The 16,288-nt window shown below is 37.9% G+C and overlaps 1 protein-coding gene across 1 annotated transcript in view; it reads right to left on the bottom strand.

The window, feature by feature from the left end:
* Col28a1 (collagen type XXVIII alpha 1 chain) overlaps positions 1-16,288 on the bottom strand; it is a 196,699-nt gene that overhangs the window by 148,247 nt on the left and 32,164 nt on the right. The window contains exons 11-12 of the mRNA XM_008855208.2: positions 1,295-1,363; positions 190-258 (exon numbers count right to left, since the gene is read on the bottom strand). Coding sequence (XP_008853430.1) covers positions 190-258; positions 1,295-1,363 — 138 coding nt within the window. The remainder of the gene's footprint in view (positions 1-189; positions 259-1,294; positions 1,364-16,288) is intronic.

Genomic DNA, 16,288 nt, shown 5'->3' with positions numbered 1-16,288 from the left:
ATACATGTAGCCTCATTTCAAGTGTGAAAAGTAATATGTGGACCTAGTTCTTATATGTTTATTTTACTATTGTATCTTTGTACATAAAAACATACAATATGGATGCATTTGACCATTTCTTCTTGCTAGAAGAAGCACATAAGAATTACATTTTCCCATGTTATCGCACCTGGAATTTCTACCACTTACTGGCTGTCCAGGTTCACCAACTCCAATTGGTCCTGGAGCTCCTGTTCTTCCTTCTTGGCCTCTTTCTCCCTGAGTTAGAAATAATAGAATTTCAAGGTGAGTTTTTAAATAAATAATAAATATGATACAATATATGCTAGAGATTTCAGTGAGGGTGAATAGCAAAATAGCAGCCAAACTTTTCATAGAAACATTAAAAACATTCTGATGGCATTGGCTTGAATGTGAATTGAAGTGAACAAACTGTCCTGAAATATTCACCAGATCTTTTTGTCTGAACACAACCCAGCATCTCCTGCTTTTTACAAACTATAGCATATTAGCTGGCCAAATGGACTGTATTGGTTACTGAGCTAGCCAAGTTAACATGTGTGCTATTCCCTGATACTATCCTGAAATGCCATTCCTTCCTTGTCTCCATTCTGCCCAATTTCACCTCTCCTTTATGCTGTTTCATGCTTGATCTCCTTTAGAAGAATCCTCCAATAATTTTGCCCATAGAGAGTCTACCTTCTCTGGAATGTCAATGTACTTATTGCTAAAATCTTAGCCACAGTGACATGATTACATTCAAAGAACACTGTCTTGAACTTCTCCCTTTCAGTTAAAGTCTTATTGTCCCAACCACACTGTCAAACAATTTAAAATCAGTACTTCTGTCCTCTAATGTGTCCTGTGAGGTGCAGAGCACCCCAGGAGGGATGCTCTCTAGTGTTCTAGTTCCCTACACACCTTTCTACCAAATTTTACTCATTCAGTGTCATGAGCCCCTTGGTTTTTGCTCATTTAATGTGAATAAATGTTACTGTTAAAGTATTTCACTCCCCAATAATTAATATTTAAAGCCCAAGAAACTCAACAGAACCACATGTGCATTCTGAGAGGATGGGCATTTGCAAATAAGCAAATTTTGCATTCCAACCAAATGAAAACATACCTTGATTCCTCCTACAGTAACTGCCCCTTACCAGGATATTGTAATACCTGGGCATCTAAAATGTAAGTAACTACTGCATGAAAGGACTGAACAGAGTTTAAATTATACTTTCCTACTTCAACTATAAATTCAATAGTCATCTATAGACAAAGAAACAAGTACCATTACCTTGACACCTTGTTGTCCAATACCAGGAGCTCCTGGAGGGCCATAAGGACCAGGAGGACCTGGCTCACCCTACAGTAAAAAAGAGGGATATGGTAGGTCAACTCAACAGCACTTTGTGAACAACTCTTAGATGTATAGCGTAATAGGAGCTTTCAGGGCAGCAGCAAAACCTAGTACACAGTCCCTGCCCGCAGTCATCTGTAGTCCAACTAGAAAGACAACAGGCATTAGAGATAAATTATCCACTAGGCACAGAATGGAACCCCTAAAACACAAAATACTTTTAGCAACCCATAAAAATGTTTTCATTTTAAGTTTTCAAATCATAATAAAAATAAACATATTAATGAATATGTAATAGTGGATCCAACCTGGATTACATTTGTCTCTATACCCACTTAGTCATATAACCTACTTTAAATGTTTTTTTATGGAGTAAGGTGCCCAGAAAAGGAACATCTTTAAGACCCATGAAAGTCATAATGCAGCCTTCTTTCACTCATTCAACAAATCTTTGTTGAGGGCTCTGGCAGACAGATTTTGCTCCCTTCCCAATTGTTACCTCTGTTGTCTTTGCTATTCAGGCAAATGGTAAGCTACACTTTGTTTTTAAAGATGTAGGATGAATGATAATTAGTCAAGTGCTCACTCAGTCCCATTGTCACTGATTGATCTAGCTTAGTCATGTGACTCATTTCTGACATGTGAGATGACCAGCTTTACTGGAAAGAAAAGAAAACTGCAGTGTTAGTTAATTTTCTGTTGCTGTAATAAGATACCATGACCAAGGCAATTTATAGAAGGGTTTATTTGGCTAATGATTTTAGAGGGCTTAGAGTCCATAATGGTGGAGGAGACATGGTGGCAGGAAGTGGCCAAAGCAGAAAGCTGAGAGATCACATCTTCAAGCAAGTGCAGGAAGCAGAGAGAGACTGGAAATCCAGCAAGGCTTAAGAATTCCCAAAGCCTTCCCCCAGTGACTTGCTTCTTCCAACATAACCACAGCTCCTAAAGGTTCTATGACCATCCTGAAACAGCATCATGCACTGGTGACCGAGTATCTAAATACTTGGAGCCTGTAGGAACACTCATTCAAACCACCACAACTGTTTTGCCTCTGCCTTATCCATTCTATGCTGGGATGTGGTAGCTTTTAAATATGACACAGCAACCTAGGGTGAATGCCAGAGCTATAGAAGATCATGCATAAGAAACGTAGAAGAGCCTGGCTTCTGGACCGTTTCACTGGGTTCATTTTGTCCAGGACTAGCTTCAAAGGTCCTGTTTACTTATCAATGGGAGTTTTTATGATGTAAGCCTATATTAGTCAAGACTTCTCTTACCTAAAGTCAGAGCATTTTCAACTAAATAGAGCCTACTCTGTGGCATGCCCATAAGAAAAACTTTGGGCATCCTAGAACTGGACAGGACCATGGCACTCAAACTTCCATTTCACAGGAGAAGAACTTGACTCCAGACAGGTTACCCAGTCTGCCCAACTCACACCTCATTGTTGCTCAGATGGACTTCCTCAAGTAACTCAGGCTTCTGGCCCTGGGGAATGACAACAGGGGAAAGGACCCAAACTGTATTTTTATAATGTTGTTTCTGTAGTTATCAAAATAATCTATCTTCAGTGTAGAAAATTTGTCACATAAAAATTTTAATTACTAATCTAAAATTATTGTTTTTTGTATGTTTCCTTCCAGTTTTTTATATATACACATGACCTTTAATTTATGCTAAGGAAGATTTCTACACAGGCTTCATTGATATTAAAGATTTTGCTCTTCATGCTTGCAAACAGTAAAGTAGAACATAACCTGAGACTAGCCTTCACTCAGGTTAAAGGAAAAGAAAGAATTTTTAGTAATGTTAAAGTCTTGATTTGCCCCAGAGGCTTGTGATTTTGAAGAGGTTGCCTAGCAACCAGAGCACTGTCATGTTGACATGGAAGGATACCACTTTGCAAAAGTCTGTTGACTTTCACCAATTGCAAAGAGAAAAGAAAAGGAGCAAGAACAAAGGTCAGAGTCAAAAGAACTCCCCCAAAATATGCATCCAGGCTGAAAATGAATTAAAACAAAGTAAGCCTGTCTAAACATTAGGTATCAGAATTCATGAACCTTTGCCATTTAGGTAGATTGCATTCCCAGCTTCCTGCTGCTCAGGCTATTGGAAAAGTCAATCTGGCAGATAAATAGACTAGATATTTTTCTTTTAAAATTCTAGGATTGTTCTTCTTTCTCTGCATATATTAAATCTTCAGGAGCATGCAGAAGACCATTCTTATTTTATATGTTCTTGCCCATGAAATTTCTCTCTTTATATCTGACATGAAAGTTCATACGAAATTTGACTGTTTTCTTAATCTCAAAGTGTAAGCACTAGAAAAGATTCAGCTTCTTAGAGATGCCAAATTCTCTCTCTAAAGAGCATTTCCTTACTGCTTCCTTTGCTCTCCATTCAAGTTGGGATATCCATGTGTGGTCTATGAGCTCCACATGAGTAGCTGTTCCCATCACTCCATAAAGGGACACCATCTCTGTACTTGGTATGTGGAGAAACATGAAATAAGTATAAAGAAATTTAAGACATAGTTCTTAAGCATTTTAAAAGCCTAAAATTATCATTTTTTGCTAAAGAATGCAAAGGCTTATTGACAGATAATACAGTACAATTTTCCCAGAAAGCAGCACCTATAGAAAGTACTAAATACAAGGCTGGGTGTCTGGTTGAGGTTGTTGATGTTGTTTTTGTTTAATATTTCATTACATTTATTTATTTACCATGTGTATGTGTGGGTGCACATTTTTTTTTCTAGCATGTATGTCCCAAGGATTGAACTCAAGTCATCAGGGTTGGTAGCAAGCACCTTCTCTCACTGAACCATCTTACTGACCCTTGATGCTGTTCTTGAAGTGGCAGAGAGATGACACACGTAGATACCTGGAATGGAGATATGCCAAAATCCTAACCATAGTAGAATTTTGATCACATTTTATTTTCTGCTTTATTTCAGCATTTAGAAAATTCTCAAATGTACATGTAGTACATGGTAAAAGTTCAAACAGTGCTATTAAATAGCAAAGATATTCACCTAAATAAACATGGCTAGTTGTTCCAAGATAGTCTTTCCATTAATATTAGTGTAAGATAACCTGTTCTGTTAGAAAGACCAGCTACCAAGAAAATGTTCACTCAAAAAATGTAGAGAAATTCTATGAAAAAGCATCTATCTAATTTTTTAAACAACCTTAACAGTTTAAACAGATATTTATTGAGATAGTATTTTAGCTAAATCTGCCTTGCTTTGGAAGGTAATTTAGAAGTTACTTTGTTAGTTTTGTGCTCAAGTCAATTTTTCAGATAATACTTTTTTTTTTTCAGTCTTTTTGAAACAGGGTCTCCCTGTAGCCCCAGCTGTCCTGGAACTCACTATGTAGACCAGGCTGGCCTTGAACTCACAGAGATCCACCTGCCTCTGCCTCCCAAGTGCTGGGATTAAAGGCATGCACCACCACGCCCTGCTTTGGATAATACTTTTAAAACATTTTTTTCCCTTTAATATTGATTCCTTTAAATTTAAAAGACTGACTTGAGAGATAAACCATTAAAATACAGTAATAATACAAGCCTTAAGCTCACTTATTCTATTTTGTGCCTTTAATATTTGAATTTTTGTTGTTCATGGTGGTGATATTTTGAGTAATGGAAGCTTTACCTGACTCGGTATTTATCTGTAAGTTTCATTAGAAATAAACCACTGCAAAGGTTGGTAGGGAAGTTTCATCATACTATTGACAAAGAATTGATTCAGTGGTTATACTGAAAAGTGTGAGACAAGAACATCCATAGGATAAGGAGTCATTTTACCTTGAAGCTCAAAAGCTCCCCTTTGTTTGGGTCAAGATCAATAGCAACATAGAGATTTCTTAGGACTATTTCAAAGGAGTTGTAGGGTTCTGAAGATTGCAGAGAGATTGCTTTTCCTTACCTAAACACAGCCCTTTAGCAAAACATCTCACAAGCCATTGCTTAAACATTACAAGAGCCTGGCATCACAACATAAGATCCCCAAACCAGCACAATTAATGATCACTCATTTCCATCTTCCCTTCCTTTCCTACGTAAATTCCTGAGGTGGTACTCATTGTGAGAAGAGACTCGGCACTCTGCTTGGAATTTTTTCCTAGGAATTCACCAACATGGCACAGCCATGGAAAGAATCCAGGCTTGATTCCTTTCCTGCTATTATTCCTGCCACCTCTCACCAACACATATGAATATGCACACATGCACACAGATTGCGTACCTGCAACACTAACTTTGTTATTTCTCTACTTTCGTTAACCACAGGAACCATTTGCTAACAAGTAAGCACAAGAAAGAACACTAGGTTAAGATGCATAACTTCATAGGAACTCTGTTTTGATGCCCTCCCTGTGAATGTGAGTCTGAGCATAGGTGGGCAATGAGGAGGTCAGGTAGACTACTGTGGTCCTCCTCAGAAATTAAGAATACCCCTGCTGCTCTGGGCCTCAAGAGCTGAAGGGATCAATGTCAAATGAAATCTATTAGTTATGAGCATTGCCTTGACCCTTTATATACATTATCGCATTTAATCTCTGAACATTCCTAGGAAATGAAGTTTCACCCCATTTTAGAGTTCCATTTTTTTATTCATATTTCATCATGCACAGAATCACAGAGATGGGTCCATTTGCTCTCGTGGAGTCAGCTCTTTCATTTGAACTATTTGATCTTGTATGAGATTCTAAAATGCAACATGAGAATGATTATACGTACTCTGCAGCATTCTTGAGAAGATTCAAAATACCATCTGTAAAATTTCTGTCATAACCAAGCCCACACAGTAGCTGTTTAATGTATATAGATTCTACTGTTATTAACTAGGGCTTAATTCACCAAACTGATACACAGTATGGTACTCAACAAATGTCTGGTGAATAACAACCTATGCCTGTAAAAGAGTATCAGTTTATATAATCAGAAACATATATGACATTACATCCATACTTTGCAGAAGTTTACAGTCTGACTGGAGAGACAAATGAATGAGAAACTAAATACAGGCATGTGGACTAACTATAATAGAGATATTGACAGAGCATATAAGTCTCTGAGGCAGAAATGTTACATTTCTGTTGTGGTGATAAGGTGCTATGACCAAGGCAAGTTGTAAAAGGAAGAGTTTATTTGCACAGGGGTAAAGGTTCATAATGGCAGGAGAGGCATGACAAAAGGAGGTAACTGGAACAGAAAGCTGAACAATCATGTCTTCAAGCAGACACAGGAGACAGAGAGAGACAGAGAGAGAAGAAGAGAGAGAGAGAGAGAGAGAGAGAGAGAGAGAGAATAGAAATATGTCAAGGTTTAAAAACTCTTAAAGCCCACACCCAGTGGCGTGCTTCCTCCAGCATGACCACACACTCCCCAAACAGTGCCACAAACTGGGAACCAAGTGTCCAAATACTTGAAGCCTATGGGGGACATTCATTCAGACAACCACAGGTAGATATTTGAACTTAACAAAGAGGTAGGAATCAGAGATAGTCCATGCAAAAAAAAGGAGCAAAAGTTGAAGAAGAATGATGTGAGATGTTCTGTGGGCAGCACGAAGCCTGGTGGGCTCAATTAACCAGGAATAAGGTGACAATAGGGTCACTATCTGAGAAGAAATGCCAGGAGAAATTATACAGTGAACCACAAATATAATTTTAAATTTTCTGATAGCTCTATTAAGAGAAACAATGATATATTGTTAATTATATTCTATGATATTTATACTTATCAATGACACTTATTACCTGAAATATCCAGCATGTTATCAATATTTTTAATTATTAGGCTTTTCATTATTTCAGTACTTCCTTTGAAGAATATTGTATATCTTATGCTTATAGAAATATCAATTATGTAAACAACACTTCAAGTGTTCAAGAACTTTGTGTGGCTATTATACTGGACAGTGCAGTTTCAGGGTGAAAAGGCCCGAGCCCTGAGTCAGAACCATGGACAGTGCCAACAGTTCCATGGACCACAATACAATTCTAGAAATGTATTTTGAGGGAAGTTTGGATACAAAAGAATTTCAAAAGGGACTAGTCATTTCTAAGGACAGACTAAAGTCATTTTCCTCCCAGACCTGGTCATCTTCTAGTGTTTTCCATTTATAGAAGGGCTCCACAGTCCATCCCTCCTGTATCAAACCAGAGCCCAGAGGTCATTCTCCTGCCACATGAATGTATCCCAGATACCTGTGAGCACACCATAGAAATCTCTCTCAAATTTATCCACTTCATATAATCCATGCTAAGTTACCATCATCTCTCTTCAAATCATAACAGCATCCTTAGTACCCACCTTACAACAACTCTAGCACACTGTTCCCTTTGTTGCTTCCAGAGAAATATTTTCTTTGGAATTTTAACCTGAATAAAAAACTTTTGCTGTATTACCCTTGCTCCATGCAAGATGCTACATGGTGTGGCCCTGCAGGCTCTCAGGTTTCCTCTGTCACTAGTCCCCTCTTCACTCTAGCAACACTGAATCTTTTGTGCTTGACCTGCTCCTTTTTGCCTATGTCCTTCTTTGTTATTATCTACCTTTTAGATCCTATTTTAAGCAGCACAGCTTAAAGGAGAGTTCTCTAATCAGGTGAAATCCTGTTGTGGACACTACAATATTGAAAGCACTGTTTCTTTTCCTTTCTTCATATTTCTAGTGTGTTGATGTGATCCCCAACACCAACTACCAGTCTTTGAGGAGGATGCATGTGATTTTGCCCCACTTTACTTTCTCATTTCTTAGCTAATTATTATTGTTCATTCATTCACTCATGTAGGAAACATTCACAGAGCATCAACTAGGAAGCAAGGACTGTTAGGGTTCCTAGTCTGAGTTGGGGAGAGTTAGGTGTTTGGAAACTCTCCTGTCTAGTTGCTTAAGTTTTCAATCAAGAGCAACTGGTTTAAAAATATAAATTTATGTATATAACTTATTAATGCATAATGATATTGAGTACTATCTCACAGTTCTTCCTTCACACTCATCCAGACATAATTACCATGTTTTTCAGCTAAAAAAAAATTGAAATCACAATACATAGCCTAAGCTCACACAGTAAGGAACATTCAGCCAAAGAAAACCCAACACTCTGTGCACCTGGCACTGGCTCTAACAAAAAGCAAATCCTTTCTTTCTCTAAGATAATAAACAATGAATGGGCTATCCAATTCATTTTTTTCCTTTTTTCTTTCTTTTTGTTTGTTTTTTTAAAACACCAATTTAAAAAAAAAAAAACATAAACTTTCCTTTTATTGCATAATACAATTATGAACAATTTGATCACTCCTTGGACTCCTTTCAACATTAGAAAGATGCTTTGACAACTTCTTTATGTCATTTCTAAGCTATGTGTGGCACTGTCTTCACTTTGCTAAAGCTTGTGGCAAATGTTCTCATAGTTTCCAAATGGAAGAAAAAAACAGTGAGCATTTTCTAGGTGCAAAATAGTTCAAGTGTGGCCATATTACATCTTAACTGAAACTCAGTAATGAGTAGACTCAGAAACGTTGCAGGGGGGCAGTCAAGAAAGGCTTTTTTCTTTTTTTGGAAGGCCAAGTAGGAAGGCAGGGGTGGGGGACAAGGAAGTTAATATTTACCAAGTATCTTTTGAATCATTCTCCATTTCTAGTTCCCAATTTTTCTTATTTCAGAGAAAGTTTGGGGTAATAACAGGCTTGCTTTTAGGAAGCACATGGGTACAGACTTGGTCTGTGATATTATGAGGAAGGCTGTCAAAAGGTTCAACTGCTTAATAAAAATTGCCAACACATATGCCTTTCACTGTGGGACAGATGCTATGTGGAGTGTTTTGCATATATTAATTCATTTAGTCTTTTCAATAACTATTATTAACCTACAACATGGGTGATAAGGATGAGCCACAGTGAAGTAAATTAGCATGCCAACTTGCACAACTAATAAAACCTAGTGCTGGAGTCAACCCCACAGTCTGGCTCAAGAGATAGAGTTCAACTACCATGTCCAACTGCCCCTTGAGACATTCCTATTCTTAAAGAATTTTAAAACTCATTTGGTTTGTGTTATAGGATTAAAAATACAAATATCAGAGCTACAATTGAAGATATATCATAGAAAGATAAAGATAAATATAATAAGACATAAGCCCAGAGGAAACAGAATTTATACAAACCAACTTACATTCTATTTCAGGTGCACAAGGTCTACAGTATCCATGTGCCACTTCATCAGTGATAAAGTTAATATAAAGGAAAACACTATGATCACACAGTGTGACTTTACATATAAACTCATATTTAACAAACTGTACCAAGTATGAAATCATCATTATTTCAAATCTCCAATTAAAATATTTTTGAATACCATCTACTTGACCACAGTCCACACATCTACCTATTTGCATTTTCTGAAGAAGAAACCTCCACAAGAACAAAAAAATTGCTGAAAAATATAACTAAAATTGTAGTATTACTAGATTTTAGTAACTCTTTAAACTACATGAAGTTGGCAATACTTGATCATGTTTGCCAGACAAAAATGACAATTCCTGTAGTGCAATCTGGATCTGGTAAGACAGTTATGCACTATCATATTAAACCAAAACCAGAGAATTATGTGTGATTTCCACTAAAACGAAGAACTAGGAGAAGCGAATCAGGAGGTTTTGGGAATTGTACCACTGGTGGACATTTTTGGGTTTTCCTGAACAAAGTAATTGCTGGAAAATACTCAGGTTGGACACTTTCCGGTTCAGTGGCAACAAGAGCACTGATTTATGAAAGGTGGTAATCGATTTGACAGTGAAATATGTTTCTTATAAATGTACCTTTGGAGGCTGGAAAGAAGAGATATTGTTTACTTGGTACAGTGTTTGCTGAGATGATGAAAAATTTGAAGTAGAGATAATGGTAGTAGTTATATAACATTGTAGGCATATTTAATACCAATGAATTGTATGTCTTCAATAGTTCAAAGTAGATTATGTACACTTCATAATTTTAATAAAATGCCTTATCCTTGGAATGAACCTAATAGTCCTCATTGCAAAGTTGCTATTACAACTTACTTGAAATAACTGACACTGATATAAAAACTATTAAATTCTTCTGAATACACAGCTGGGTCTTTTCCTAGTAGCCTGTCCTAGTTTGTTTCTTCGTTGCTGTGACAAAATAATCTGACCAATACCACTTGGGGAGGAAAGGGTTTATTTGGCTTACATCTCCAGGGTCACAGTTCATCAGGGAGCCCAAGGTAGGAACGCAGGGCAGGAACCTGGAGGCAGGAGCTGGAGCACAAGCCATGGAAGAACGCTGGTTACTGGCTTGCTTCCCTGGCCTCTGCTCAACCTGCTTTCTTATGCAACACAGGCCCACCTGCCCAGGGGTGGCACCACCCACAGTGCACTGGGCCCTCCCACATCACTCATCAAGAAGATGCCCCACAGACATGGCCACAGGCCAGTCTAATGGAGGCAATTTCCCAAATGAGGCTCCCTCAACCCAGGTGTGTCAAATTGACACTAAAGGTATCTGTATCCGGCACATAGCCAGTGTGACTAGTGGATTACACTCAGAGAAACTCGCTGGGAAATGTTGCCAGCTGTTTTGGTTCTTAGGTTTGTGAGAGCTTTTGTGTTGGTAGACTAAATACACGCGCACAGGCACATGCGCATGTGCATAGTCTACTCCAGCTGCTGGAATCAGATGTACCAGAGATTTAGGAATGAAAATCAGCTACCTTGAAGCCATCAGCTGACATACCACATGTTCTGGAAGCCACTTCAAGTTGTTGCGATCAGTTGTCTCATGTCAAATGAGTTAATAAGCTTCTTTAAACTCCTGGTAAGTGGATGTGCATGTAAGTCAAAGCTCTTTCCATATCAGGAATCGCTGAATTACTAATGATTCTTTCCCTTTAATTAGGTTCAGAACAGAAATAACATTTAGACTTTGACATTTCTGAAGGAAAAACATGCATATAGTTTGGCTAGGATTCTTCATTTAATAGATATTTCTAATTAAAATTATACAGGTTTTTTTTTCCTGTACCAAGTAATCACAACTCTGCTCAGAGTTGTTAGCCTGCTAGAAGAAGAAGGAAGTTCACTACTGAAGGTCATATGTCTGAGCACTGTTTTTAAAAATACTTTATTTTTACATGAAACCCCAAATACAATTATTCTGCTAAGAGAATTTTGAACCTGAAAACTTTTTTTGATTGGTTATTCTTTACTAGGAATCGCAAATACTACACATGTTTTGCCTGATTTACTCCTCATCAAGGGATTACTTTTTCTGCTATGAACCACAGCTGTTAGGTGGTTGCAAGCAATATTGTGAAATTAGGAGATGACTAATTTTTTTTTCAGTTTTGAGTTGGTTTTTAAAAATATTTTATTATTTTTATTTCTTGTGTATAAGTATGTTACCTGCATGTATATAAGTGCACTCATGTTGTGCAATACCTTCAAAGATCAGAAAAAAGCATCAGATTTCCCTGGAACTGGAGTTACAGAGGGTTGTTACCTGCCCTGTGGGTGCTGGGAACTGAACCCAGACCCTCTGCAAGAGTAGCTGGTGATCTTAACTACTAAGTCATCTCTCCAGTTAGAAGTTTGGTTATTTTTTAAAGTTGTTTGAGACCTGAAATAAATCTACACCTGATTCTTGTTTGAAGAGAAATTTTAAATTCTTTACAGCTGTTCTTATTTATAGTGGCAAAATATTTCCAAACCACAATACAAAATATGAGTCATAGTCAATAGGTTAACCAACTAGAGCTACCAAGCTAACTTTGAGCCAAACCATTTTCATTATAACAAAAGCTAATGTATTTTTAAAACTACTAAATCTTCAGTAGAGATGTTTCTGTTCTAGTAAAAATATTAGCATTGCAGAAAACATGAAACCTTGTCATATACATGAAATTATAAAAAATGTCCAAGTCTCAATGCCGCTTTTAGAAGAATATACTAATATAAAGGACGCTTAAGATCATTTAGTGTACAATAAGCTGTTGATTGGTGAGGGTAGCACTGTCCAGTTTTTCTTTATAAATATTAAAATAATGGTCAATATCCCTGACTGTTTTAACCTATCACTCAATTCCTTACACACCCCTGTTTCTATGTAGGTTTTTTTAATGTCTCAGAAGCTAACCTGAACATAAAGTAAAACTAAGCTTTATATGTAAGAGAACTTGGTGTTTCTTATACTTGAACCTAAAAAGCAGGAAATGCTTTAGGAAACATTGTGTGTCCTAGAATAGAACAATGCAGGTGGGATACGGGGGCAGTCATCTCTGAAGATAAGTCAACATGATATCATATTTATGACACCAGTTTAAATACTTTAAGGAATGCTGTGTGGTACTGTCCTTTGAGAAAGGTTGCAGGTGGGTCTCCTGTGCACTTTAGGCCCTAGCTCCAGAGCTCTGCTGCTGGGGCACTCACAGAGTCACAGGCAGCTGTCTACACATGCCACAGTGCAATCCTTCTTTTCAGGAACACAGAGTCTTGGAAAGAGCAGATTTACATGAGATTTGAAAAGAAACTATCCTTCAGAAATGATCTCAGAAAAACATCAAGATGTGGACGAAATGACCGAGTACAGGTATGGATCATCCACTGCTCTAGTCTGCGGATTTTTTTCAGAATTAATTTTGAGCAAAATTGAAAGGCCTCCAAATCTTGACCCACTCTATCTAGCTATTGATGGATCATGTTGGTAGCAGGCTGTGATTGCAGCCTGGGTGGACCACAACAGCCTGATGAAAGTTGGCACTTCTGGATTCCTAGGTTCTCTAGTCTCACTCGAGTTAATCATTTCAGTTTGGTTCCAAGGATAGGGTATCTCGGGCACTCCCATGATAATAATTCTAATTATTTCAAAGACTGTTTGGCTGTTCTTCTGAGTACTATTGCATGACCCTTGTGAGTGGGATAGCCTAAGGGACCTCTAAACTAAGGCTTCATTCTGAGAAACATCTATGTTTTGTTGCTATGGCAACAAGGACATTCAGGGAAGAATAAGAGTTACTTTCCATGTGGAAAGTATTAATGACAGAAATGATTGGTGAACCTGGACCAGAGGCACATTTTTCCTAATTTTGCACATGCTATTTTTTCCCCTTTTGTTCTTTGGCCACCTTTCCCGACCAAAAAAATTAAAAAAAAAAAAAAAAAAAAAAACCCTTTTGATGAAGAAAATCAAACCCTAGAGCAACAGAAAGTGATTGTAGTTCATGAGAGAGACCATTCATAAATTTAAAAACGCAGACAGGCTCCATCCAGAAACTCTCATGGAATCTTTGCAAATGTTGAAGTCTAAAGTCTCTATTAAAAGATCTCTTAAGAGATACAGTACTTGAAAATGCAAAATTAGAATATTTCATTTTCCACAAGGGATTGCCTTCCTTCCTATAATTTCAAGTGAACATTATAACCAAATAAAAACACACTTTGCAACACTGTTGTTCACAGCCAGAATGCAATACCAGAAGAGATAGGTGCCATTCCTGTCCAAAAGAAATACATTTATCTTGGGCCAAATATTCAGAATAATCAACTTTTTTTTTTTTTTTCTGAAGTGGGAGGATAGCATATTGTGATTAAAAGCGAACTCTGTTCCCAGATTCTGACCTGTTATAGCTCTGTGAGTCTGGGCCCATTGCTCAAATTCTTGGAACACAAAAAGCTTAATTTATATATGATGATGAGAATAGATCAGGCCTCAAAATGCAGTATTGTTACTAGGGTATTAAGAACTGTATGTGGGGGAGAGGGAGGTGTGAAAAAGTAGCTCAGTGGTTAAGAGCACTGACTGCTCTTGCAGAGGACCCAGGTTCAGTTCCCAGCACCCACATGGTAGCCAACAAAGATCTGTAACTCCAGTTACAAGGCATACAGAACCTTCTTCTGGCCTATGTGGGCATTGCACAACTAGAGTGCACTTACATACTTGCAGGCAAATACAATACATGCAATAAAAATAAACAGCTCAAAAAAATTAAGAACTGTACATGTCACATAAGAAATGTAAAATAAATGTTAACTATGATTGCAGAAATTTCAAAATAAATAATATTCCCTGTGCCTTTTAGAAAATAGAGTTCCCAAAAACAAAGAATCAACAAAGCAAGTAACCCAATTAAAAGATGGACTGAGGATCTGAACAGAGAGTTCTCAAAAGAATAAATAAAAATGGCTAAGAAATGCCTTAAAATGTGTTCTATATCCTTAGTAATTAGGGAAATGCAAATTAAAACCACTTTAAGATTTCATCTTACCCCAGCCAGACTGACTAAGATCAAGAGAACAAATGATACCAAATGTTGGAGAGGATGTGGGGAAAGGGGAACTGGTGGGATTGAAAACTTGTGCAACCCCTATGGAAAGCAGTGTGGAGAACTCTTAGAAACCTAAAAATGAACCTACCATTTGACCCAGTTATACCACTCCTTCACATATACCCAAAGAACTCGTCCTATTGCAGAGACACTTGTACATCCATGTGTGTTGCTACTGTTTTCACAATAGCTAAGAGATGGAAGCAACCTAAGTGTCCCTCAGCTGATGAGTGGATAATGAAAATGTGACACTTACACAATGGAGTTCTACTCAGCAGTAAAGAAAGAAGAAATCATGAAATTTGCAGATAAATGGATGGAACTAGAAACTGTTATACTAAGCAAAGTAACAGAGACTCGGCAGGGGGTGGGGGGGAACGATGCATATTCTCCCTCATATGTGGATCCTAGCACCAAATCCTTATAACTGAATATGTATCCAGACATAACTGCAGAACCCAGAATAATAAAAAGGAACTGGGGAGGTAAAGGGAAAGAAAGAACCTGAGAGAGAACAGTAGGAAACAGGTGTTACCAAGGAAGAAATGGATAAAAGTGGACTATTTAAATGGGAGGGGGGAGGGAAAGTTATACAAAGAACCTTGGGGATAAAGGGAAAGAAGGAGCTCAAGAGAGGTGGGACCATAGGAGACTGGGTACTATCAAGGGAGAAATGGGGAAAATGGGGAAACCTTAAATGCAGAATCCATGGCAGAAGGATCAGAGAGAGAGAAGAGAGAGAGAGAGAGAGAGAGAGAGAGAGAGAGAGATGAGAGATAAATAATGCCTAGCTAGCTTTAAAAAACAAGAGGGAATCCTATTACTCCAACAACCTAATGACAAATTACATATACATTATCTCTACATGAGTCCATGTGTATAGCAAAAGGCTATATAACAAGAAATAATGCCAGACAGGAGAACTCTTCCTTAGAGTTGTTGACCAGGGTGGTCCAAGAGCCTCCCAGTATTACTCAGGCCATTACCACAACCCTTGGTGGCCTCCCAGAACTTGAAGGTAAGACCCTACTGCTGAAGACAGAACACACTTCAGACAAAGGATTTGGAGTAATAGAGCTACAACTGACCTCAAACCACTTCCCCTAAAGGCTAGCTCTCATGACTTGGGAGAGCGCTATGAAGGTGCTAAGGGAAAGCATCAATCAATGGTCCACCACCAGCTTCAAGACCAAATAACCACATCAATGACTGACACAGCCAACAACATTGGTGCAGTAGTGGCACTTTTATCTTGGGGTCAATCAACAGCTACCTAATTGGACTAAAAGCCCACTCAATGGGAGGAAACTCAAGTGTAGTACTGTAAACATAAACAAATACACGTGACTGGAGAGGTCATAGATCTTAGAGAAAACCCCAAGACTGTCACATCCCCAGACTAATGTGATTTCTTACTATGTGCAAAATATGTATCCTTGTATTTACAGACAAATATCCCAGTCACCACCCATCAAAGAAGCTCATTTTGCACCAGTTGGAACCTATTACTAAGTACCACAACTGGTCATACACAGACATTGTATATGAATTACCCAGGCCTAGGTGACACATCTA

This window comes from Nannospalax galili, unplaced genomic scaffold, assembly GCF_000622305.1.
Source record: "Nannospalax galili isolate Female #2095 unplaced genomic scaffold, S.galili_v1.0 scaffold187, whole genome shotgun sequence".
NCBI classification, from domain to species: Eukaryota; Metazoa; Chordata; class Mammalia; order Rodentia; family Spalacidae; genus Nannospalax; species Nannospalax galili.
The sequence above is the reverse complement of the archived record's forward strand: the minus strand, read 5'-3'. Positions and strand labels throughout refer to the sequence as shown.